The following is a 25,069-nucleotide window of genomic DNA, read 5'->3' on the forward strand; positions in this document are numbered from 1 at the left end:
AGAATTATCGGTAAGTAAATTCTTATTTTCTCTAACGTCCTAGTGGATGCTGGGGACTCCGTCAGGACCATGGGGATTATACCAAAGCTCCCAAACGGGCGGGAGAGTGCGGATGACTCTGCAGCACCGAATGAGAGAACTCCAGGTCCTCTTTAGCCAGAGTATCAAATTTGTAAAATTTTACAAACGTGTTCTCCCCTGACCACGTAGCTGCTCGGCAAAGTTATAATGCCGAGACTCCTCGGGCAGCCGCCCAGGATGAGGCCACCTTCCTTGTGGAATGGGCATCTACATATTTCGGCTGTGGCAGGCCTGCCACAGAATGTGCAAGCTGAATTGTACTACAAATCTAGCGTGCAATAGACTGCTTAGAAGCAGGAGCACCCAGCTTGTTGGGTGCATACAATATAAACAGCAAGTCAGACTTTCTGACTCCAGCCGTCCTAACTATATATATATATATATATATATATTTTTTTAGGGCCCTGACAACGTCTAGTAACTTGGAGTCCTCCAAGTCCCCAGTAGCCGCAGGCACCACAATAGGTTGTTTCAGGTGACAACGCTGACACCCCTTTAGGAAGAAACTGGAGACGAGTCCCAGTTCTGCCCTGTTCAAATGGAAAATTCTAATATGGGCTTTTGTAAAACAAAACCGCCCATTCTTTTTGACAATCGCCTGGCCGAGGCCAGGACTAACAACATGGTCACTTTCCATGTGAGATATTGGTCAACAGCATGGTCACTTTCCATGTGAGATATTTCAAATCCACAGATTTGAGCGGTTCAAACCAATATGATTTTAAGGAATCCCAACACTATGTTGAGATCTCACGGTGCCCCTAGAGGCACAAAAGAACTGTATATGGAATACACCCTTTACAATCTGGACTTCAGGAACTGAAGTCAATTTTTTCTGGAAGAAAATCTACAGGGCCGAAATTTAAATCTTAATGAACCCCAATTTGAGGCTCAAAACACTCCTGTTTTCAGGAAGTGCAGAATCGACCTAGTTGAATTTCCTTCGTGGAGCCTTCCTGGCCTTACCCACGCAACATATTTTCACCACATGTGGTGATGACGTTGTGCGGTCACCTCCTTCCTGGCTTTGACCAAGGTAGGTATGACCTCTTATGGAATGCCTTTTTCCCTTCAGAATCCGGTATTCAACCGCCATGCCGTCAAACGCAGCCGCGGTAATTCTTGGAAAAGACATGGTACTTGCTGAAGCAAGTCCCTTCTTAGCTCCCCAGGCCCTTAGTCCTCTGTGAGCATCTCTTGAAGCTCCGGGTACCAAGTCCCTCTTGGCCCATCCGGAGCCACTAGTATAGTTCATACTCCTCTATGTCTTATAATTCTCAATACCTTGGTTATGAGAAACAGAGGAGGGAACCCATACACTGACTGGTACACCCACGGTGTTACCAGAACATCCACAGCTATCGCCTGAAGGTCTCATGACCTGGCGGAATACCTGTCCCGTTTTTCGGGCGGGACGCTATCATGTCCACCTTTGGTCTTTGCCAACGATCCACAATCATGCTGAAAAACTTCCCTATGAAGTTTCCACTCTCCCGGGTGGAGGTCATGCCTGCTGAGGAAGTCTGCTTCCCAGTCGTCCACTCCCGGAAAGAACACTGCTGACAGTGCTATCACATGATTTTCCGCCTAGCGAAAAATCCTTGCAGTTTTGTCACTGCCCTCCCGCTTCTTGTGCCGCCCTTTCTGTTTACGTGGGCGACTGCCGTGATGTTATCCCACTGGATCAATACCGGCTGACCTTGAAGCAGAGGTCTTGCTAAGTTTAGAGCCTTATAAATTTGCTCTAAGCTTATTTATGCAGAGAGAATTCTCCAGACTTAATCACACTTCCCTGGAAATTTTTTCCCTGTGTGACTGTTCTCCAGCCTCTCAGGCTGGCCTCCGTGGTCACCGGCATCCAATCCTGAATGCCAAATCTGCGGCCCTCTAGAAGATGAGCACTCTGTAATCACCACAGGAGAGACACCCTTGTCCTTGGATATAGGGTTATCCGCTGATGCATCTGAGGATGCGATCCGGACCATTTGTCCAGCAGATCCCACCGAAGAGTTCTTGCGGGAAATCTGCCGAATGGAATTGCTTCGTAATAAGCCACCATTTTTACCAGGACTCTTGTGCAATGATGCACTGACACTTTTCCTGGTTTTAGGAGGATCCCGATTAGCTCGGATAACTCCCTGGCTTTCTCCACTGGGAGAAACACGTTTTTCTGGACTGTGTCCAGAATCATCCCTATGAACAGTAGACGTGTCATCGGAAAAAGCTGCGATTTTGGAATATTTAGAATCCACTCGTGCTGACGTAGAACTACTTAAGATAGTGCTACTCCGACCTCCAACTGTTCTCTGGACCTTGCCCTTATCAGGAAAGCGTCCATGTTTCCTTTTAAGGAAAATCATCATTCCGGCCATTACCTTGGTAAAGACCCGGGGCGCCGTGGACAACCCAAACGGCAGCGTCTGAACTGATAGTGACAGTTCTGTACCAGGAACCTGAAGTACCCTTGGAGAGAAGGGCAAATTTGGACCTGTAGGTAAGCGTCCCTGATATCCAGTGACACCATATCGTCCCCTTCTTCCTGGTTCGCTATCACTGCTCTGAGTGACTCCATCTTGATTTGAACGCTTGTATGTAAGTGTTCAAATATTTCAGATCTCACCGAGCCGGTTGGCTTCAGTACCACAATATAGTGTGGAATACTACCCCCTTCCATGTTGTAAGAGGGGTACTTTGATTATCACCTGCTGGGAATACAGCCTGTGAATTGTGTGAGGGGGAGATGTCTCGAATTTCCAATGTACACCTGGGATACTACATGTAGGATCCCGGAGTTCCCTTGCGAGTGAGCCCCCTGCGTACTGAAACTCTTGAGATGACCCCCTACCGCACCTGAGTCCGCTTGTACGGCCCCAGCGTTATGCTGCGGACTTGGCAGAAGCTGTGAGGGGCTTCTGTTCCTGGGAATGGGCTGCTTGCTGCAGTCTTCTTCCCTTTCCTCTACCCCTGGGCAGATATGACTGGCCTTTGCCCGCCTGCCCCTATGGGGACGAAAGGACTGAGACTGAAAAGACTGTGTCCTTTTTTGCCGATATGTGATTCGGGGTAACAAAAAGTGGATTTTTCAGCTGTTGCCATGGCCACCAGGTCCGATGGACCGCCCCTTTATACGGCAATACTTCCACATGCCGTCTGGAATCTGCCTCACCTGACCACTGTCGTGTCTTCGTCTGGCAGATATGTAAATCACATTTACTCTTGATGCCAGAATGCAAATATCCCTCTGCGCATCACGCATATATAGAAATGCATCCTTAAAATGCTCTATAGTCAATAAAATCTTGTCCCTGTCAAGGGTATCAAAATTTTCAGTCAGGAAATCCGACCAAGCCCCCTCAGCGCTGCACATCCAGGCTGAGGCGATTGCTGGTCGTAGTATAACACCAGTATGTGTGTATATACTGTCATGATATTTTTCAGCTTCCTATCAGCTGGCTTCTTGAGGGCGGCCGTATCTAGAGACGGTAACGCCATGTTTTTATAAGCGTGTGAGCGCCTTATCCACCCTAAGGTGTGTTTCCCAACTCGCCCTTACTTCTGGCGGGAAAGGGTATACCGCCCATAACTTTCTATCGGAGGAACCCCACGTATCATCACACACTTCATTTAATTTATCTGATTCAGGCAAAACTACAAGTAGTTTATTCACACCCTACAAAATACCCTTATTTGTGGTACTTGTAGTATCAGAAATATGTAACAGCTCCTTCATTGCCCTTAACATGTAACTCGTGGCCCTAAAGGAAAATTACGTATGTTTCTTCACCGTCGACACTGGGGTCAGTGTCCATGTCTGTGTCTGTCGACCGACTGAGGTAAATGGGCGTTTTTACAAGCCCCTGACGGTGTCTGAGACGCCTGGACCGGTACTAATTTGTCCGCCGGCCATCTCATGTCGTCAACCGTCTTGCAGCGTGTTGACATTATCACGTAATTCCATAAGTAGACCATCCATTCCGGTGTCGACTCCCTAGAGAGTGACATCAACATTACAGGCAATTTGCTCCGCCTCCTCACCAACATTTTCCTCATACATGTCGACACACACGTACCGACATACAGCACACACACAGGGAATGCTCTGATAGAGGACAGGACCCACTAGCCCTTTGGGGAGACAGAGGGAGAGTTTGCCAGCACACACCAAAAGCGCTATAATGTATATAACAACCCTAGAAGGTGTTGTTTCTATATATGCGCTCTTAATATATCATTATATCGCCAATTTATGCCCCCCTTCTCTTTTAACCCTGTTTCTGTAGTGCAGTGCAGGGGAGAGTGGGAGCCTTCCTCACCAGCGGAGCTGATCAGGAAAATGGCGCTGAGTGCTGAGGAGAATAAGCTCCGCCCCCTTTTCGGCGGGCTTTTCCTCCCGGTTTTTTAATAACTGGCCTGGGTTAAAATACATACATATAGCCTTAATGGCTATATGTGATGTATTTATTTGCCAAATAGGTATTTATATTGCTGCCCAGGGCGCCCCCAGCAGCGCCCTGCACCCTCCGTGACCGTGTCAGTGAGCCGTGTGACAACAATGGCGCACAGCTGCAGTGCTGTGCGCTACCTCTCTGAAGACTGTGAAGTCTTCTGCCGCCTGTTTCCGGACCTCCGTTCCGCCGTCTTTCTTCAGCGTCTGTAAGGGGGATCGGCGGCGCGGCTCCGGGACGAACCCCAGGCTGACCTGTGTTCCGACTCCCTCTGGAGCTCAGTGTCCAGTAGCCTAAGACTTCAATCCTCCTGCACGCAGGTGAGTTGCCAGTCTCTCCCCTAAGTCCCTCGTTGCAGTGATCCTGTCGCCAGCAGGAATCACTGATTAGAAACCTAAAAAAAAACTTTACTAAATAGCTCCTTAAGAGAGCCATCCAGTTTGCACCCTTCTCGGACGGGCACAAAAACCTAACTGAGGCTTGGAGGAGGGTCATAGGGGGAGGAGCCAGTACACACCATGTGACCTAAAAAGCTTTTTAGATGTGCCCTGTCTCCTGCGGAGCCCGCTATTCCCCATGGTCCTGACGGAGTCCCCAGCATCCACTAGGACGTTAGAGAAATATGTGTGAACCTTTGGAGTAATTTTGCATATTGATGGTGCGTCTCCCCGTGGGATACATAAAAAACGAAAAGGAGAAAAAGGCATATAAATAGATGGTGATAGCAGGCATTAGTAAGTTCCATAACAGATAGATACGGCATTGAGAGGGATGCAGACGGAAAATAATTAGAGTGGATGGGTAGTGCCACTACGGGGCATGCTATGGAGATAAAAAATATGCAAACAATACAAGAAATATATATATAGAAAACCATATACGTATAAGAAATACATTTAAAATTATATAATATATATGAGCGAGGATGGGAAAGACTGGATAATAGTCCTGCTAGGAAAAACTAATATTAATAAGGTACCGCATCGTGAAGAAAGTGCCAAAGTGATGTGGACAAGACATCATCCATAGGAGTAATCACCGGCAACAATGGAAGGACAATATCCCCCTCTCCCAATTTAATAGAATAGCGCGGAATTGCAAGAAGATGGAGGACAGAGATCAACAACTTGAAGCGTACAAAGGAAGATTTAAGGAAAAGGGGTACCCGTCCCGACTCCTAGAAGAAGCTACTATCAAGACTAAAGTTTTAGAAAGGAGGGACCTTCTAAAGTACAAACCTAAGGACACCAAGGAGGAAACAGTCAAGTTTATCACTACGTACAATAGACATGAGAACCTTATCAAGGATGTCCTCAAGAAGCACTGGAATATTTTACTTATGGACCCTATACTTAAAGACTACCTCACTAAAGAGCCTAAGATGGTCTTTCGCAAATCCAGGAGTTTGAAAGACCTAATAGCCCCAAGTATGCTGAGGAATCCAGAAGCCGTAAGCATGATGCCTAAATGTGTAGGAAGCTTCAAATGTGGTCGGTGCAATATTTGTAGGTATCTCCATCCGAACAGGAAATCATTCCACAATGGTAAAACAAATAAGGACGATCGGATCAAACAATTCATCAATTGCAATACCCCATCGGTGATATACCTTCTGGAGTGTCCCTGCAAAATAAAGTATATTGGGAAAACCAAAAGACCCCTTAAAATACGTATCCAGGAACACGTCAGGAATATCAAGAACAAAGTCCTCACCCATGCAGTATCCAAACACTTCAACCTTTGTCACAACTCGGATCCAGAGGCACTAACATACAAAGGGATTGAACTGGTAGCGCTGAGAGATAGAGGAGGAGACCTTTCGAATCTCCTTTCCAGGAGGGAGATGTATTGGATATACGAACTGAATACGCTCCATCCGGATGGCTTCAATGAAGGGTACGAGATAGCACCGTTCCTGTGATGTAAGAAATCCTTCTCCTTACGTTTCACTCCTGCCTCTCAAAAAAAAACCAAAAAAAAAAACCCCTTTTTTCGACACGAACACTGCACTGATCACCCTTTTGGGCCTATCTTGCAAAAACTCGACCTGGCCAGTACCTGGATGGGAGACTTCCAGGGAATACCAGGAGCGTGGTGAACCCAGTGGGAACTTCCCTAGCTCTCATGGCACAAATACGCTAAAAATCACACTCTCTCAATAGGAGCTTATATACCTCCTCTTTGCTATGATGTTCAGTATTTAATACTACATCCTCTTTGCCTTCTGTGAACTCATAATGTTGTCCATTGGTTTTGAGAGACCTCGTCTCTAACCCAGCCCTATACATTACAACCATACCTCCTTGGGGACGCCCAACACCGTCCGATCTTGGAAGCTAAGCAAGGTTGGGCCCGGTCAGTACAAGGATGGGAGACCTCCTTGGGAGACCGGGTGTTGTAAATCCGGAGGCGCTAAGGGAACATTTTTGGGTTATCTCGGAAACTAATGGATGATGTCTTGTCCACATCACTTTGGCACTTTCTTCACGATGCGGTACCTTATTAATATTAGTTTTTCCTAGCAGGACTATTATCCAGTCTTTCCCATCCTCGCTCATATATATTATATAATTTTAAATGTATTTTTTATACGTATATGGTTTTCTATATATATATATTTCTTGTATTGTTTGCATATTTTTTATCTCCATAGCATGCCCCGTAGTGGCACTATCCATCCACTCTAATTATTTTCCGTCTGCATCCCTCTCAATGCCGTATCTATCTGTTATGGAACTTACTAATGCCTGCTATCACCATCTATTTATATGCCTTTTTCTCCTTTTCGTTTTTTATGTATCCCACGGGGAGACGCACCATCAATATGCAAAATTACTCCAAAGGTTCACACATATTTAAACCTCTGCAGTGCGCACTAGAACATTGACTTATATAGACCGCAGCACATGGATTCTATCCGCAGCAGGACTGTATCCCCTTTTGGATAACCAAAAAAATGGCCGCCGCCCTCGAAAGTGACAGTATACTAGAGATCTCTACCGCACGGTGCCCAGCCGGCGCATGCGCATAACGGATCTAATGCCGCCGGAAGAGGGGCGGAAGTAGGGCGGATATGACGTTCCACACAGTCCGGACCGGAAGTTGACGGACTTACTAGTTTTTTATGTTATATACGTCTTTCTAGCTCTATCAGGCATCGTTTTGGCGAATGAACATAACAGTGGGCTTCCCTATTGTATTAGTCCCACATCTATGTGCGTATACAGGTATTTTGACTATATGACAGCAATTTATCAATTAACAAACAGGAAGTGATGCTGATAACACCTCCCCTAGCTATGAGGTATAAATATGTTCTGTCTCTAGCCTCTCACAACCCCTTGATGAAGTCCATGAGGGACGAAACGCGTTGGGTGCTACTCTGATTATACCTCTACTATTGAAGTTAAGCTACCTCTCTCCCAATTTTTACCCCTTTTTACCTTTTAACCTGTAGATTTTGTACCTATTTATCATGTTTTTATGTACCTTTTAATAATTTTTGGTATATGTGTTTAAATTTTTTTAGCTTTACCTCTGCTCTTTTATACCAGATTTTATTGATTAGGCTGCATTTTTGAAAATTGTTAATATTTTACGAAATACCCCCCCTTTTTTTAGTGTGTTGTCTTCTGAAATAAAATTTTATATATTTTTAGAACACCTGGTTTTTACACTATTAATTCGACACCTTTGGTCGCTTGCAAACACCTCATCCCCCTGCACCATTTTCTAATTTCTAGGCATATATACCAGTGCCTACATGTTTTTTGAGGTTCATAAGCTGACGCCCTAATAGTTTATAGGGAGTGTCCTCCAGGTAACATATATATCTTTTGGTAATTATTTCAGAACACTTTTTTCCTAATACTGTCGTTTACACCTTTGATACTACATCTGTGGCGCTGCCAGCTTCTTTTGTACATATATATATATATATATATATACATATATATATACAAAAACAATACTCCCCTCCTGCGCTATTCTATTAGAATATGAGGGATGTGAGAAACAGCATCCAAACGATACTAGTACAACTGGCTGCCTAATTCCACTAAGTTCCCTGTTAGGGGGAACTAAACATAGAAATGGAGTAGAAAATAGAGGAATAGGGTGCCCAAGGGTTATGTCAACCCCAAAATTTAAAGAACCTCAGAAAATTACACGGTATGATTAGATCTGGCATTAAAATATAAAAATATACTGTTCATTTAATAATTTATTAAAAAAATACAGAAGCATACATGGTGTCCATCATATTACATAGTTAACAAGATGCAAATCTCCTGTGTTTTGTGGAAGGGTGCAGATAAACTTCTGCCTGTATCCTAAATCTTCCTTATTGAGTATTCGGAAATAACATCAGAAAACAGAGTAATAGCCCAACGCGTTTCATCTACTATCAAGACTTCATCAGGGGTGTGTCTAGAATCATAGGACAACTAATCAATACTTAGCATTTATATAACCAGTACAAGTTACAGTATACAGAAAAATATGATTAATTAAGAATAATAAAAAGTGAACAGTATAATAACAATTAAGCAAGACATGGTATAACAGAGCAGTGTTATAGTCAAACGTAGTCACAAAGAGAATGAAGGGAACAGGGAAGAAACATAAAACAATTCATAATTACAAAACACGACATACCTCTGAGCTTTGATAAATAATGACAAAAGAGAACTATTTTGATGAACCCAGACAATCAATCAAGGATATTCATAAGGAAAAATCGATAACCACCATTGTGGTAATATCACTCCAACCTAATTGGAACATATTAATTGAAGTTGTAATCAAATATGTAAAAAGGCTATTACCAGATTCACATATTTGGGTATTACACCACATACCTCTAGAGTCGACTACCCAAATTGTAACCATCAATTAAGGAGGTTCAGAAGGTGAATGAAGTCGGCTAATTCCAACCAAAAAGAACCTAATGGATCAATTAATTACCATTGATTAGTGTTAATGTGTGTGAGGCTTGAACAGAAGAAACTAAGAATTTCAAATAATAGCAATCTTTCTAAAAAATATTGTAACTCATATCTTACATATCAAAAAGATTTATGTACTAAATACCCCATCCTTTATCTGTACATTAACTTTTGGTTATATTTAAATTGATTCAATAGACTATTCCAAAATCTCTCTATATGTATAAAGGGTGTATAATGACATACCTCAAAGGTCAGCTCAAAAAATGGAGCTTATGCATACAAAATATCCTTGTATGAATAAATGGATTTTGGAACCTGAGAATTTAAGTAATAAATTTCAGCTTGGTATCCATTAATATCTAGTTTTAATAAGAAAGAGGTTTAAAAAAAAACTGTTTAGTAAGGTCTGGGTGACATATGCGTATGTATATAAATATATAAAGGAGACACAATTGAAATAAACACATATGAATTCTGACTACTCATACATTGATCATCATAGAGAATAATAACAACCTTGATTCAAGGGAATTTCTAGTGCAAACGATATCCATTCATAAGTAGCAGAATGTAGTACAGGTTGAGTATTCCATATCCAAATATTCCGAAATACGGAATATTCCGAAATACGGACTTTTTTGAGTAAGAGTGAGATAGTGAAACCTTTGTTTTTTAATGGCTCAATGTACACAAACTTTGTTTAATACACAAAGTTATTAAAAATATTGTATTAAATGACCTTCAGGCTGTGTGTATAAGGTGTATGTGAAACATAAATGAATTGTGTGAATGTACACACTCGGTTTAATGTACAAAGTTATAAAAAATATTGACTAAAACTACCTTCAGGCTGTGTGTACAAGGTGTATATGTAACATAAATGCATTCTGTGCTTAGATTTAGGTCCCATCACCATGATATCTCATTATGGTATGCAATTATTCCAAAATACGGAAAAATTCGATATCCAAATTACCTCTGGTCCCAAGCATTTTGGATAAGTGATACTCAACCTGTAATACATACAACCACTTTACAGGACACATACACGGAAGTGTATGATAAATTAAATTAAATGGAGCCTTGTTCTAAATGTTGTATTTAGGTACCTTACCTTCCAACAGCAAGTCAGTGATTGTCCAGTCCTCCATGCAATGAAGCATGGGGAACAAGGTCTAACTTATATAGGGGAGGAGGAATGACATCACCTCCTTAATAGGATCAATTAGTGATTTATCAATTAATATATAATTCTTAAGGAAATTTGATTTTTTCCGACCCTTATATGCATGCAACCTACCAACCATTAAATATGGGTCCAGATAATATATCTTTTTCAATAATTAATCTAGGACCCACCTAATTTAACCTTAATAGGTTAATGACCCCACATTGTGCTTCATGAATTAATCCTCATGTGTAATAATCCTTTTTAAGAGTGACAGCTTTATCTACCAATGAGGACGGTGAGGGGCGGGACAATCATCAGCAGAGACATGATATCTAAGTGTACCAGCGTGTTAAACCGACGCAGTAACTTATGGTAAAACACCTAATCTCAATCATACATGCATCCTTCTAGCCCATCCATAAATGACAGGCACAATGGGCTGGGATCGCTCGGCGTGGCGCCGCCAGTACCATGTATACCTAGTCGCCAGGACGGCCCCCCGCGTCATATGACCACGTCATATGGCCCGGATATCCAACACCGGAGCGCAAGCTTGCGCTCCAGTGTCATGACGACCTGCGTCTCTGGAGACGCCGGGAGAGCATCCTGCATCACGTGACTATGTGACGTGACCCGGATGCCGAACGTTGGAGCGTGACAGCTTGCGCTCCAGCGCCATGATACTATGCATCTCACCTACTATGGGAGAAAAAGAACCTCTTATGCAGCCCTTCCCACGATTTATACGAGCTAGTAGGGCATATATTAGTGAAGTGTAAGATTATACAATAAAACCAAACAAGCCAAAACCCCCGTACAAGCATCCCTGCATATGCTGGAGGTCAACCAGTGCTAAAAAAGGAGCAAAAAAACATGTTTTGGAAACAAACTACAGCACGTCGCCCACATGGCAGATACAGACACTCTAAAATCACCCCAAACAAGCCCAAAAGCATCCCTGCACATGCTGGAGGTCAACCAGTGCTAAAGTAGGAGCAAAAAACATGTTTTGGAAACAAACTACACCACATGTCGGCCACATGGCAGATACCGACACAGTCAAAGTCAGCCCAAACAAGCCAAAAATTACCTCCAGCATGTGCAGGGATGGGGTGTGGTTCATCAAATCGACAGTGTCTAGGTCGACAATGTTTAGGTCGACCACTATAGGTCGACAGTCACTAGGTCGACATGGATGGAAGGTCGACAGGGTTTCTAGGTCGACATGTGCTAGGTCGACGGGTCTAAAGGTCGACATGAGGATTTTTTTTATTTATTTTTTGTGTCGTTTTCTTCGTAGAGTGACCGGGATCCCAAATTAGTGGCTCGCTTCGCTCGCCATGCTTCAGGCATGGTGCCTTCGCTCCGCTACCGCTTGGCACACTTTACCATTCCAATCGTAGTCCACGTGGATCGTTAAGTATGAAAAAATAAAAAAAAAATGTGAAAAACTAATGTCGACCTTTAGACCTGTCGACCTAGCACGTGTCGACCTTCCATCCATGTCGACCTAGTGACTGTCGACTTATAGTGGTCGACCTAAACATTGTCGACCTAGACACTGTCGATCTTCAGACCGGATCCCGCAGGGATGCACCAGTGCTAAAATAGGAGCAAGAAAAAAAAAATGTTTTGGGAACAAACAACGACACATGTCGGCCACATGGCAGATACCGACACACTCTAAAATCACCCCAAACAAACCAAAAATCATTCCTGCACATGCTGGAGTTACACCAATGCAAAAGCATGACCCAAAAAAACATTTTATGAAAAACAAAAAAAAACGTGAAAAACTACCCCCAAACACAAAACTAAAAAAAAAAAAAACATGCAGCAATACAAGCAGGAGCTATATACACATACCTGCACACATATACATACCCCAAACACCCCAAAGCAATGCCACATGTACACCTCATGGCACCCCCCCCCCACTACACAAACACATACATGCAACGCCAGACCACATGTGGTACTTACCTACAAATGTAGAAATCGCTCCAAAAACGACTCTCCTCCAGGGTAACAGGTATCCTCCTGTCCGTCCTGGATCAAAGCCTGCTGGGTGTCCAAACGATACCACAGCAAACAACCAATTTGCTAGCTCTGCAGCACCTCCACTCCACTCTGCAGGTTCACAAAATGGCTGCTGAGCACGCAGCAAATAAGCCCTATAAAGGGCTCCAAACGGCGGGAAGTCGAATCCAGGACGCCCACTACTCGACGATTGGTCCGTTATTCGACAAGAGGAGTGTCGAATGCGTTTTGTATTGAATATGTCGAATTCATGGTCCCAGGTGGAGGGTTTCGGCTGTCGAGTACAGTCGAATCCTAAAACGGTCGAAAAAAAGACGCAATTCGGCCGGAATTGCATATACCCCATAAGCTCCATTTTTTGAGCTGACCTTTGAGGTATGTCATTATACACCCTTTATACATATAGAGAGATTTTGGAATAGTCTATTGAATCAATTTAAATATAACCATAAGTTAATGTACAGATAAAGGATGGGGTATTTAGTACATAAATCTTTTTGATATGTAAGATATGAGTTACAATATTTTTTAGAAAGATTGCTATTATTTGAAATTCTTAGTTTCTTCTGTTCAAGCCTCACACACATTAACACTAATCAATGGTAATTAATTGATCCATTAGGTTCTTTTTGGTTGGAATTAGCCGACTTCATTCACCTTCTGAACCTCCTTAATTGATGGTTAGAATTTGGGTAGTCGACTCTAGAGGTATGTGGTGTAATACCCAAATATGTGAATCTGGTAATAGCCTTTTTACATATTTGATTACAACTTTAATTAATATGTTCCAATTAGGTTGGAGTGATATTACCACAATGGTGGTTATCGATTTTTCCTTATGAATATCCTTGATTGATTGTCTGGGTTCATCAAAATAGTTCTCTTTTGTCATTATTTATCAAAGCTCAGAGGTATGTCGTGTTTTGTAATTACGAATTGTTTTATGTTTCTTCCCTGTTCCCTTCATTCTCTTTGTGACTACGTTTGACTATAACACTGCTCTGTTATACCATGTCTTGCTTAATTGTTATTATACTGTTCACTTTTTATTATTCTTAATTAATCATATTTTTCTGTATACTGTAACTTGTAATGGTATATAAATGCTAAGTATTGATTAGTTGTCCTATGATTCTATACACACCCCTGATGAAGTCTTGATATTAGACTAAATGAGTTGGGCTATTACTCTTTTCTGATGTTATCTAGTGATGAGCGGATTCGGTTTTACTCGGTTTTACTCGGTTCTCAAAACCAAATCTTATTGGCTCACTGATGTCACGTGTTTTGGATAGCCAATAAGATTCGGTTTTGAGAACAGAGTAAAACCGAGTAAAACCGAATCCGCTCATCACTAAATTGTTATCTCCGAATACTCAATAAGGAAGATTAAGGATATAGGCAGAAGTTTATCTGCACCCTTCCACAAAACACCGGAGATTTGCATCTTGTTAACTATGTACACCATGTATGCTTCTGTATTTTGGACACCATGTATGCTTCTGTATTTTTTTAATAAATTATTAAATGAACAGTATATTTTTATGCCAGATCTAATCATACCGTGTAATTTTCTGAGGTTCTTTAAATTTTGGGGTTGACATAATCCTTGGGCGCCCTATTCCTCTATTTTCTACTATATATATATATATATATATATATATATATATATACACACATATACATACATACATACACACACACACATATATATACATACATACATACACACACACACACACACACACACACACACACACACACACACATATACACATTTCCCAGCATCTAGCAACCAAATTTCAAGGTTGGATGACTGTTGACCAAGAGGACAAAGGTTCAGGAATAGTCAAACTGACAAGTATTTTTTATTGTAGGAATTTTTAATCCATTGATCATTATTAAACATTAATTCACTACAAGAATATGTGGCCTGTTGGCCTTTATTGGTGCTTTTGGTATTTGGCCACACCTGTTAATTATTGAATTCAGGTGTTTCAATCAGACCCGTTGCCACAGGTGTATAAAATCAAGCACCTAGCCATGCATCCCTGTTGGATATTTCACAGTCAACTGTAAGTGATATTATTAGAAAGTGGAAACGTTTAGGAGCAACAGCAACTCAGCCACGAAGCCGAAGACCATGTAAAATCACAGAGCAGGGTCAACAACCGTTAAGGGGCATGGTGCGTAAAAGTCGCCAACGTTCAGCTGATTCCATAGCTGAAGAGTTCCGAACTTCCACTGGCAGTAATGTAAGCACAACAACTGTGTGGTGGGAGCTTAATGGACTGAGTTTCCATGGCTGAGCAACTACATGTAAGCCTCACATCACCAAGTCTAATGCCAACGTCTGGATGGAGTGGTGTAAAGCACACAGACACTGGACTGTGGAGCAGTGGAAACGTGTTCTGTGAAGTGACGAACCACGCTTCTCTATTTGGCAGTCAGATGGGTCAGTCTGGGTTTGGCGGATGCCAGGAGAATGTCACCTGCCTGACTGTATTATGCCAACTGTGAAGTTTGGTGGAGGAGAAATAATGGTATGGGACTGTTTTCAGGGTTTGGGTTAGGCTCCTTATCCCCAGTGAAGGGCAGTCTTCAGCATACCAAGACATTTTGGACAATGTTATGCTTCCAACTTTGTGGCAACAATTTGGGGAAGGTACTTTTCTTTTTTTGTATAATCTGTTTTTATTCAAGAAGGTATAAGGATTACATCACATTCAAATATATTGGCAATAAAACATATAATTATGGTCAAGTACATTTTAGCCAAAAGAAACAGAATGGTAGATCACTTCAGGTTCTAGGTGGCCGGTATAGGTGCAAGCTTCAGTGTATTGTCTTATGGCTTCAAGGTAGTATCAACTTGCTATCTGCCTGCTCAGTGACTACAATCGTGATATCTTAGGTAAACATAATAAGATAGGTAGAAGAAGAGCGAGGTATGGGATAAGGATAGGAAAAAGAAGAGGGCAGAGAGTGACCAGGACTGGGGACCTTCGAACTGGGTAATAAATGTAATGCAGTCGTATTAATCGATCTGCTGCGAGGCTAGATCATTTGGTAGCGTAAACGTAATCTGTGTAGTCTTTAGAGGACGTATATTCCATCCAGGGTAACCAGGTGGCCATAGTTTGTCTCTGGAGACGAGGAGGATGTTCTCCATGTTCATAAAATAGTGGATTCTAGTGAACCATAGTTTTCTTGTGAGCGGGTTTGGGGATCTCCATAGAGTGGGGATAACTGCCCGTGCTGCATTGGATAAGTGGCGGAGTAGTGATGTCTTATGTTGGGCCAGCGAAATTGAGGAGTGGGAGAGCAACCAGAAGGCTGGGTCGTTAGGGATAGGGATTTGGAGTATATCTCGTGAGATAGAAATGACGTCAGCCCAGAAAGGACAGAGCAGGGGGCAGTCCCACCAGATGTGCAGAAGGGTGCCGGTGGCGTTAAGACATCTCCAGCATCTGTCCGTCACTCCAGGGTACATGAAGTGGAGGAGGGAGGGGTGTCTGTACCATCTCATTATCAGTTTATATTGGGTTTCCCTGACTTGTATACACACTGAGCTTTTGTGTGATTTGAGGAATATCTTCTGCCATTCTGTATCTGTTAGTTGAATCCCAAGTTCCCTCTCCCAGGCCGCCTGGAAGGGTGCGGGTATCTGAGCATCAGAGCTCTGTAGCAGTTTGTAGAGCGCGGAGACAGTGTGCTTAGGGGTACACTTAGAAACGCATAGCCTTTCAAACTGTGTTAGTTCCCGTGAGGCCAAGATATATCTGTGTTTAGTGTGCAGGAAGTGTCTAAGCAGTAGGTATTTCCAGAAGTCATGTTGCGGGATTTCCCATTTTGATCGTATTTCTGAAAACTGCCTAACACCTGAGGGGATCGTCAGCTGACCTACCCTAAAGAGACCCTCTAGGGCCCAGTCTCTAAAGTGGGAAGGTGTTAAGCCAGGCAGAAAGTCGGGGTTAGCTAGGAAAGAAGTCAGCGGGCCAAAAGCGGAAGATAGGAAGGGCCAGTTGCGCGCTTTTTTCCAGAAGGAAAGGGTAGCGGTGATAGTCGGGTGAGGGGTTGGGAGTCTGGGTAGGGAAGGGAGCCAGGGGAATATCTCTGGGAATTGTTGTATATAAAGCCCCTCCAAAGCCACCCACTGCTTGGTATCCCGACTCCTCGTCCAATCCAATACCCTATTAAGCAATATCGCCCAATAGTAGCCTCTGACATCAGGTAGTTGGAAGCCACCCCTACGGGTGGGGCGAATCATTGTGGATCGGCTAATTCTGGGCCGTCTCCGGGACCATATGAATTGTTGTATCAGAAGCCGTATGGACTTGAACCAGGAGTCTGGGAACTGTATGGGGAGGGCCTGTAATTTGTAGAGAAGCTTAGGGAGAGTATCCATTTTCACCACGTTCACCCTCCCCAGCCATGAGAGTGGTTTAAGATACCATCTACTATAGTCAGCTCTGAGAGTTCGGAGAAGGGGCGCAAAGTTCAAGGTGAACAGACGGGACAGGTCGCTTGGCAGCTGTGTTCCCAAGTAGGATATGTGAGATGTGTTCCAAGTAAAGGGAAAGGATCGTTTGAGTTTGGCCACAGTGTCGGGGGGCGTAGAGATGTTCAGGGCACAGGATTTGGACATGTTAATCTTAAAATTGGAGATAAGCCCATAATGGGACAGCTCTTGCATGAGGTGAGGAAGAGAGGAGGTCGGATGGGTTATTGTAGCCAATAAGTCATCAGCAAACAGGGAGAGTTTGTGGTCTGTATCCCCAACCCTCAGGCCAGTGATGCCATCATTGGCTCATATAGCTCTCGCGAGGGCTTCAATACAGAGGACAAAAAGTAAAGGGGATAATGGGCAACCCTGTCGTGTCCCGTTACTTATAAAGAAGGGATCAGATAAGAATCCATTAACTCGGATTCGGGCTGTGGGGGCTCTATAAAGTCCCATAATTCTACCAAGCGCCAGGGGGCCCAGTCCGATGTGCCCCAGTACAGACCTCATAAAGCCCCAGCTGACTGTCGAAAGCCTTCTCGGCGTCGGTAGATAGCATCTCAGGGCGCCCCCCCGACCATGCTGCCATGTGGATGAGGTTCAACACCTTAGTGGTATTGTCCTTAGCTTCTCGATTTGGGACAAACCCCACCTGGTCGCTGTGGATTAGAGATGGTAGAAATGCATTTAGTCTGATTGCCATTAATTTTGCGGAAAGTTTGACATCGACATTTAGAAGAGATATGGGTCTATAGCTGGAGCACAACGAGGGGTCCTTACCAGGCTTAGGCAATACGGAAATATGGGCCCCCAGGGATTGGCCCGAGAAATGGGTATCTGCGGATACGGAGTTAAAGGCCTGTAGAAGATAAGAGGAAATGAGTTCTTTGAATTGCTTATAGTAGGTGAGTGTGAAGCCATCTGGCCCCGGACTCTTACCAGAGGGTGTCGAGGACAGAGCGTATTCCAGCTCTTGCTGGGTGAAGGGTAGTTCCAGTGCTTCCCTTTCTGAGGGTGACAGGACGGGGTAGGACACCTGTTCTAAATACTCCTTCGCCTGTTGGAAATCGTAGGGGGTGGCCGTGCCATCGGGTCGGTTTTCCAAATTGTAAAGAAGGGAGTAGTATTGTTTGAAGCACGCAGCGATTTCCGGGGTTTTAAATCGGAGAGCATCTCCGTGATCTTTTATATTGTTAATATACAAGGAGGAGCATTGGGCTTTGAGTGCTTGGGCTAGGAGGTGGCCGGGTTTATTACCCCACTGGTAGTATTTGGAGTTGCATTTACGGACTGAGAGCTGAATACTATCAATGAGGGTTTTCTTTAGTTGGGCACGTGTGTCCAGTAGTTCTAAATAGTCAGCCTCCGAAAGGGACGCTTTGTGCGAGGACTCGAGGTGGTGGAGACGTTCCATCAGTTTGGTGATTAGTGCTGACCGCTGTTTCTTCATAAATGACCCCAGCTGTATGAGCTTACCTCTTATGGTGCATTTATGTGCTTCCCACAAGATAATCTTGGAAACATCATCGGTATCATTTATGGAGAAGAATTCAGCTAGGGCCTTTTCTATTTCACCTTTGCAATATTGGTCTTGGAGTAAAGACTCGTTGAGGCGCCAAGTCCATTGGCCTAGGGAAGTCTGGGGGGTCGAAAGGGTCATATATACCGGGGCATGATCAGACCAGGTTATCGAGCCTATGGAGGAGTCCATTAGTAAAGGGAGATGTCTATGACTCAAAAATATGTAGTCGAGGCGTGAGTATGTATTATGTGGGGGCGAGTAGGAGTAGTAGTCACGGTCGGAGGGATGGAGAACCCTCCAAGAATCAGCCAGCTGAAGGCCATGGAATAGTCGTCTAACTTGTCGGTATTGACGTTGGGATGTTCGGGGGGCTCCGGAAGATGAGTCTAGAGATGGATCCATGATCCAGTTCAGGTCTCCCCCCAAGACCACGACCCCCGAGAGGTGTGGTTCCATTTGGGCAAGGGCAGAGTGGAAAAATGGGAGCTGGTCCTTGTTTGGGGCGTAAAGTGCGACAAATGTGTATGGGCACATACATATTTTACAGCTTACTATCAAAAGGCGGCCCGGGATCGGTCTTTGGACTGAGACATCCGACAATTGGAGGGTCCTAGAAAATATTATCGCCACTCCTTTTGATTTAGTGTCTGGGTTGTTATTATAAAAGGCCTGGGGGTAACGGTGGTTTGTCAAGGAGGGGTTCCTGGCGGAAATTTTAAAGTGTGACTCCTGGACTAGCGCTACGTCTACTCTATCAACCCAGAGGGATCGCAAAAGGGATGATCTTTTCTCCGGCACATTAAGGCCATTCGCATTGATCGATGCTACTTTAACTCTACCAGGGGATGCCATAAGAAAAATTGGTCATGGGTGAAGGCTGTGGGCCCAGAACGGTCGAAGAGAGAAAAGAAGAAAGAATAGGAGAGAGTGAAAAAGGGACAGGGTGTGGAAAGAAGGCAACAATAACATTCAAAAAACCCGCATGGAGGTTACCGGTCCATCTAAGGACCGGGAACCTAAGAGGCATAGTAGCCAGAAGCGGGTGTGGGGCGGGTAAGGGAGCCACCGCCGGTGGCGGCCTGACTATGAGGAAAATAAGAGCAATAAACATTAAACATATATGATTTGAGCTATTTGTAAACTTGTAAACTAGAAACCTCGTTAACATGAAAAGTTCTTCAGGTGATTAAGTGTAGGAAATCTCGGGAACATATGGCAAGGGTTAACATGGCGAAACGCCGTGTGGTGTTTCAGCTGTGGCGGGAAACGGTGTCACCCCAGAACCCAAGGAATCATGTCCTGCTGCGCCAAATCGATCAGGTTACACGCGGGTCCCTGTCGGGAGGAGATCCGCCGGGTTTTCCTCTCCCAGCCCTCCGCACCTCCGTCCAGGGTGCTCCTGTACGCAGGGGTTGGAAGGGTGGTAGCTCCGGGGCGGGGAAATCCCAATTGCGTATATCAAGTTTCGGTATGCCCAAACCAGTACAGAATTCCGGGAAGTCCGAGTATGAGTTGAGGGTGTGGGTTTTCCCCGACAAGGAGACTTGGAGATTAAAGGGAAAACCCCAGCGGTACTTCAACTGGCGCTTGCGGAGTTCATCCGTTAGGGGCTTAAGGGCCTACCGCTGTTGGAGTGTGTGCCAGGACAAGTCTTGGTAAATCTGGACCGTCGAGCCATTAAAATCGACTCCGTCTAGTTGGCGGACTTTACGCATGATTTCATCCTTTTGGGAGAAATAGTGCAGTGTGCAGATTACATCGCGTGGTCTATCTGCAGAGAGACCTCTTGGTTTCAGGGCTCGATGGGCCCTATCGAAGGTAATGGCGTCGTTGGGGTCGTTACCCAGGATCTCGTTGAAGATTCTCGTGAGCGCATCGATCAGGCCTGTCTGCGGGACATCCTCCGGTAGACCCCGCACACGGATGTTATTTCTCCTCCCTCTGTTGTCCAAATCTGATAACCGTGATTGGAGGGAGCGAATTTCCGCGGACTGGGTGTCTAAGATGGTTGTCAGCGACTGCAGGAGCGTGTCGGAGGAGTCCTGATGATCTTCCAGACTAGTCACCCGGTCGGAGATGTGGGAGATGTCCTGTCGCATTGCTGCCAGCTCGCGTCTCACTGTATCTTGTAGATCTTGCTTGGTGGGTAGGTCTTGCAGATCCCTGCTTCCTGGGAGGCTGTCGCGTGATGCGTCCGCACCTTGGGGGGATAGGTGAGGGATCTGTGGGGGGGTGGGGGGGCTCGTAGCAGGAGGGCTGTCAGCTGTGGTGGGTGGGGTGGGTTGCACAAAGGACCTCATAGCGGACTGTGACATGTTTCCCCGCGGGTTTGATGTGTCGGTACTCTTGGAAGGTCTCTTATTCCTGGTCATCACTCAATCAACAGCGGGAGATTTAGAATCCTTGAAATCAAATCATCGAGGTGGAATTCAGTTTTATGGATGCCGTCAGCGGAGTGGCTCCCTGTGGGTTGGCATTAGCAGTGCATTACGGTATCAGCAGCAACGGCAGCTGGGTGCAACACATGTCTGGCTGCACTTTATACTCAAAGAGATCTGGAGGCGTTAATTTAGCTTCCCTGATATGAGTGTATATGTACTTCTGTGTTGTATTCTCCCGAGGCGGCCACCAGGGGGAGTTTTCAGTGTGGGTGAAGTCCCAGAAACAGTGGCAGGATCCCTCTCAGAGCCTGCCGGGTGTAGCTGGTAATTAAGTCCCCGGCTTCAGGTAAGGGGGTAGGCCGCAGCCTGCAGGGAGGTTTTAAGGCTACCCTCCGGCTCCGCGGTTCTGACCCCTATGGCCCAGGTGGCACTCCCGTGTCAATAGGGTTTGAGGGGGTTGTGGGGTAGAGGGATCAGCCTCCGTGTGTGTGTTAATACACCCGTCAGCTCAGTTGCCCTGAATGACCCAGGGGCAACCCGGGACAGCGCACCCTAGGACAGGGAGGAGGCCCGGGATCTATCAGACAGGGGGGCCGTGTGTTAGGAGTCCCGAGCAGCGGGCAGTGTGCGGTGCCGCGTTGAGGAGCTGCGGGAGAGAGGCGGCCGGCTCGCGAGTCGCGGGCGGCGCGTGAAGGGAGACGTCAGTCAGCCGCTGTTGGAGCTCCGGTGACGGAGCGAACTCACCCCTGGAAGCTGGTCCGGCCCCTCGATCTCCGGCCGGGGCGCGAGGGTTCAGGGTGAGGCAGCCCGGATCGCCAGTCGCCGTCCCGTAGCGGGGGTTCACCGTCGGAGGGGTTGGTCCGGATCTCCTCCCACTCCAGGTCCCGGCTTCTGTCTGGGGAGAAGGCCGCAATCTGCAGGATCGCTGAGAAGCGCTCCCCGACTCCGCGGGTCTCCCCAGGCTCCAGTAGGTGGGTAGGGGAAGCAGCCAGGGTCCTCTCTGTCTATATAGGGAGCAGGATGAGGGGTAAAAGGGGACTCAAATATATCACCTCAGGAGGAGCTGAGGTGGGACACAGCCACTCTCTGTGCCAGCCAAGCCACGCCCCGAAGGTACTTTTCTATTCCAACATGACAGTGCCTCAGTGCACAAAGCAAGGACTATAAAAGACATGGTTTGAGGAGTTCGGTGTGGAAGAACTTGACTGGCACTGACCTCAACAAGCACCTTTTTGATGAACTGAAATGAAGACTGCAAGCAGGGCTTACTCATCCAACATCAGTGCCCGACGTTTTAAATACTCCACAGAATGAATAGCCACAAATTCCCACAGAAACATTCCAAAATCTTATGGACAGCCTTCCAAGAAGAGTGGAAGCAGTTATAGCTGCAAAACGGGGACTAACTCAATATTAAAGTATACGTATTTGAATACAATGTCATACCAGTCCAGTTGGTGTAATGGTCAGGTGTCTGAATATTTTTGTCCATATAGTATATGTAAATTACATCTTGCCTCAATATGCCACACAGTTGGAAATGCCGTGAGTGAGTCGACAGGTCCAAAACCACTCAGTTAAAATTGGGTGTCTTTTTATTTTGCAGAGAATGCATCCTATTCGCATCGCTATGCGTATAGGACACACAAGCAGACTCTGCCGATTAAAATGATGTGGCATGTCTATATGTTGTGTGCCACATCGCCTCTATCTGCATACAAAATGCTTTTAGGAAAACACTGTAGTGTAACATTTATATGCAGATACAGCCACAGTCGCACACATAATATAGGCATGCCGTGTATCATTTTAACCAGCATAAGCTGCTTGTGCGTTCTATTCACATCGTTTTGCGAAGACCCATTTTATTTGACAAAGTCCACAAAAAAAAATGGTTGGAATTACTAAATGTTTCATATGATATTTTGGTTCAACTCCTTGAATTGAAGCTGGTAGTCTGCACATCTCCATTGTTTAATTCTAAATCCATTGTGGTGGCTTACAGAGCCAAAGTTATGAAAATTGTGTTAAGTGTCCAAATATATCAAGACTTAACTGTGTGTGTGTGTGTGTGTGTGTGTGTGTGTGTGTGTGTGTGTGTGTGTAATATACACACACACACAGGCATTACGAATACCTTTATCAAGGGCCGCAACAAGGGATGGTCATTACCATGATGGCATTCCGCTATTATGTTCTACCTTGTTCTTAGGATGTGCCCAGCAGCCGCCTTCCTGCTTTCCACTGGCATTCATGATGCCAAGTGCGCTGGGGAAGCGATGCATGGTTTGGGTACACAAGTGCCCTGCTACTGTACTGACTTTCACCATGTACAAGTGCACAGCAATAGCAAACATTTTTCCAACAATGCAACGGGTGAGATCAGATTAAAAAGTAATAAATATTGACTAAACAGCAGTTGTGGTGAAAATATGCAAGAGAAAAAAATGCATACTGACCTGGTTTCAAACTGTGAGGATGGTCCATTAGCAATTTCCATATGATTCTGTAAATCTAAATCATCTTCAGCAAGTTCTTGACCAAGAGCTAACTTCTGCCACTCACGTCGTCGATCGTGTGGAGCACGTGGCACTTTTTCTGGTTCATGTGGGCGATCAATATTCTTTTGCTGCAAAGGATGGAACACAGATATCTAGTCACAAATATAGCAAATGACAGCATTTATAGCATAGTATGCTGTAATTTGCCATATTTTGTCCTTACCGAAACAAACAGTAGAGAAAGAAAAACTGGAGAAATAAACAGCATTATTTGAGATTTTTATAATCCAAATTCATAATGCCTCAAAAAACAATAACCTAATTGGTCACAGGCTGTTCTTTCTCTACCCATTTCAAAGCTATGTACATAGCAACAAGCAAGACAATAACACCTTAACAAATGCCTTTTTACAGCAAGCATACTGCATGTGTGTTGTGTTTATACAGCACATCAGAATGGTGGCTGCAAACAAGGAGCTCCAGCAGTAACACAAGCCATGGTTAACCTGGTTCACATTCTATTCTGAATGTAGCTGCAACTGTCCAGCTCTTTTAACTACTTTTATGTCTGTATAAAACCAATTTACATTATTCTAATAAATACTTAATTTGATCTGAGTGTCATAATATTCTCTCTGCCCAGGTCTATCCAATTGTCCATATAATGTGTTCTGGACTTCATCAGGAAGAACCTCCAGACGAAGTCCAGAACACATCATATGGACAAAACATGCTGGGGCAGTTCTTCTGTTTAGGATTCTGCCTTTCCTATAGTTATATTGATCCAGTTGCACAGATAAGCTCTATTTGCACTAAACTGTAGTGCACGATTTTAAACGTATGCTTAGTTTTTCTTTTGTGTAATAAATGGGGGGGTTGTTTTGTTTTGTTTTTTAACATATTACACTATATTATTATTTTTCACTTCTGAATGCATTGACGCTCCTAAGATGTTTGGGGGTATTTTTTACTAAAATGGGGGTTTACAGAAGTGGAGTTGTTGCCCATAGCAACCAATCAGATTCTACTTATTCTTTACATAGCACCTTCTAGAAGATAATAGCTAGAATTTGATTGGATGCTATGGGCAACAACTCCACTACTATAAACTCGCACTTTAATAAATATACCCCTTGGAGTCTGATTTGCTACACCTGTAGAAAGATCACAGTTAAAAAAGTTATATCCAAGGCAATTCTTCGGGTTAATCACATGGTACGTGTGCATTTAGTTATCACCTTAAATTGTAGGTTTATTGGTGAATTTACAAAATATCACAGGGTCACACTAATCAATTAGAGACTTACAGCCTAACAATATATTTTCATATTGTCATGTAAAAAGTTAAAGATGACTACAACTACACCATTTGTATGTGCATGTAGATAACAGATTTGTTGTGTCTAAAACAAGTGCTTAGTGACTTGTCACCAAGGAAATAGCTGCATTTTTTTTTCCAATAAAAAAAAAACCCA

The 25,069-nt window shown here is 44.3% G+C and overlaps 1 protein-coding gene and 1 pseudogene across 3 annotated transcripts in view; one reads left to right on the top strand and one right to left on the bottom strand.

The window, feature by feature from the left end:
- Positions 1-25,069, bottom strand: part of WASF1 (WASP family member 1) — a 297,726-nt gene that overhangs the window by 35,807 nt on the left and 236,850 nt on the right. For all 3 annotated transcript variants that reach the window (XM_063917125.1, XM_063917124.1, XM_063917126.1), the window contains exon 6: positions 23,553-23,722. In XM_063917125.1, the coding sequence (XP_063773195.1) occupies positions 23,553-23,722 (170 nt within the window). The remainder of the gene's footprint in view (positions 1-23,552; positions 23,723-25,069) is intronic.
- Positions 6,812-6,930, top strand: LOC134912020 (5S ribosomal RNA; annotated as a pseudogene).

The sequence above is a fragment of the Pseudophryne corroboree genome, chromosome 4 (assembly GCF_028390025.1).
Source record: "Pseudophryne corroboree isolate aPseCor3 chromosome 4, aPseCor3.hap2, whole genome shotgun sequence".
NCBI lineage: Eukaryota > Metazoa > Chordata > Amphibia > Anura > Myobatrachidae > Pseudophryne > Pseudophryne corroboree.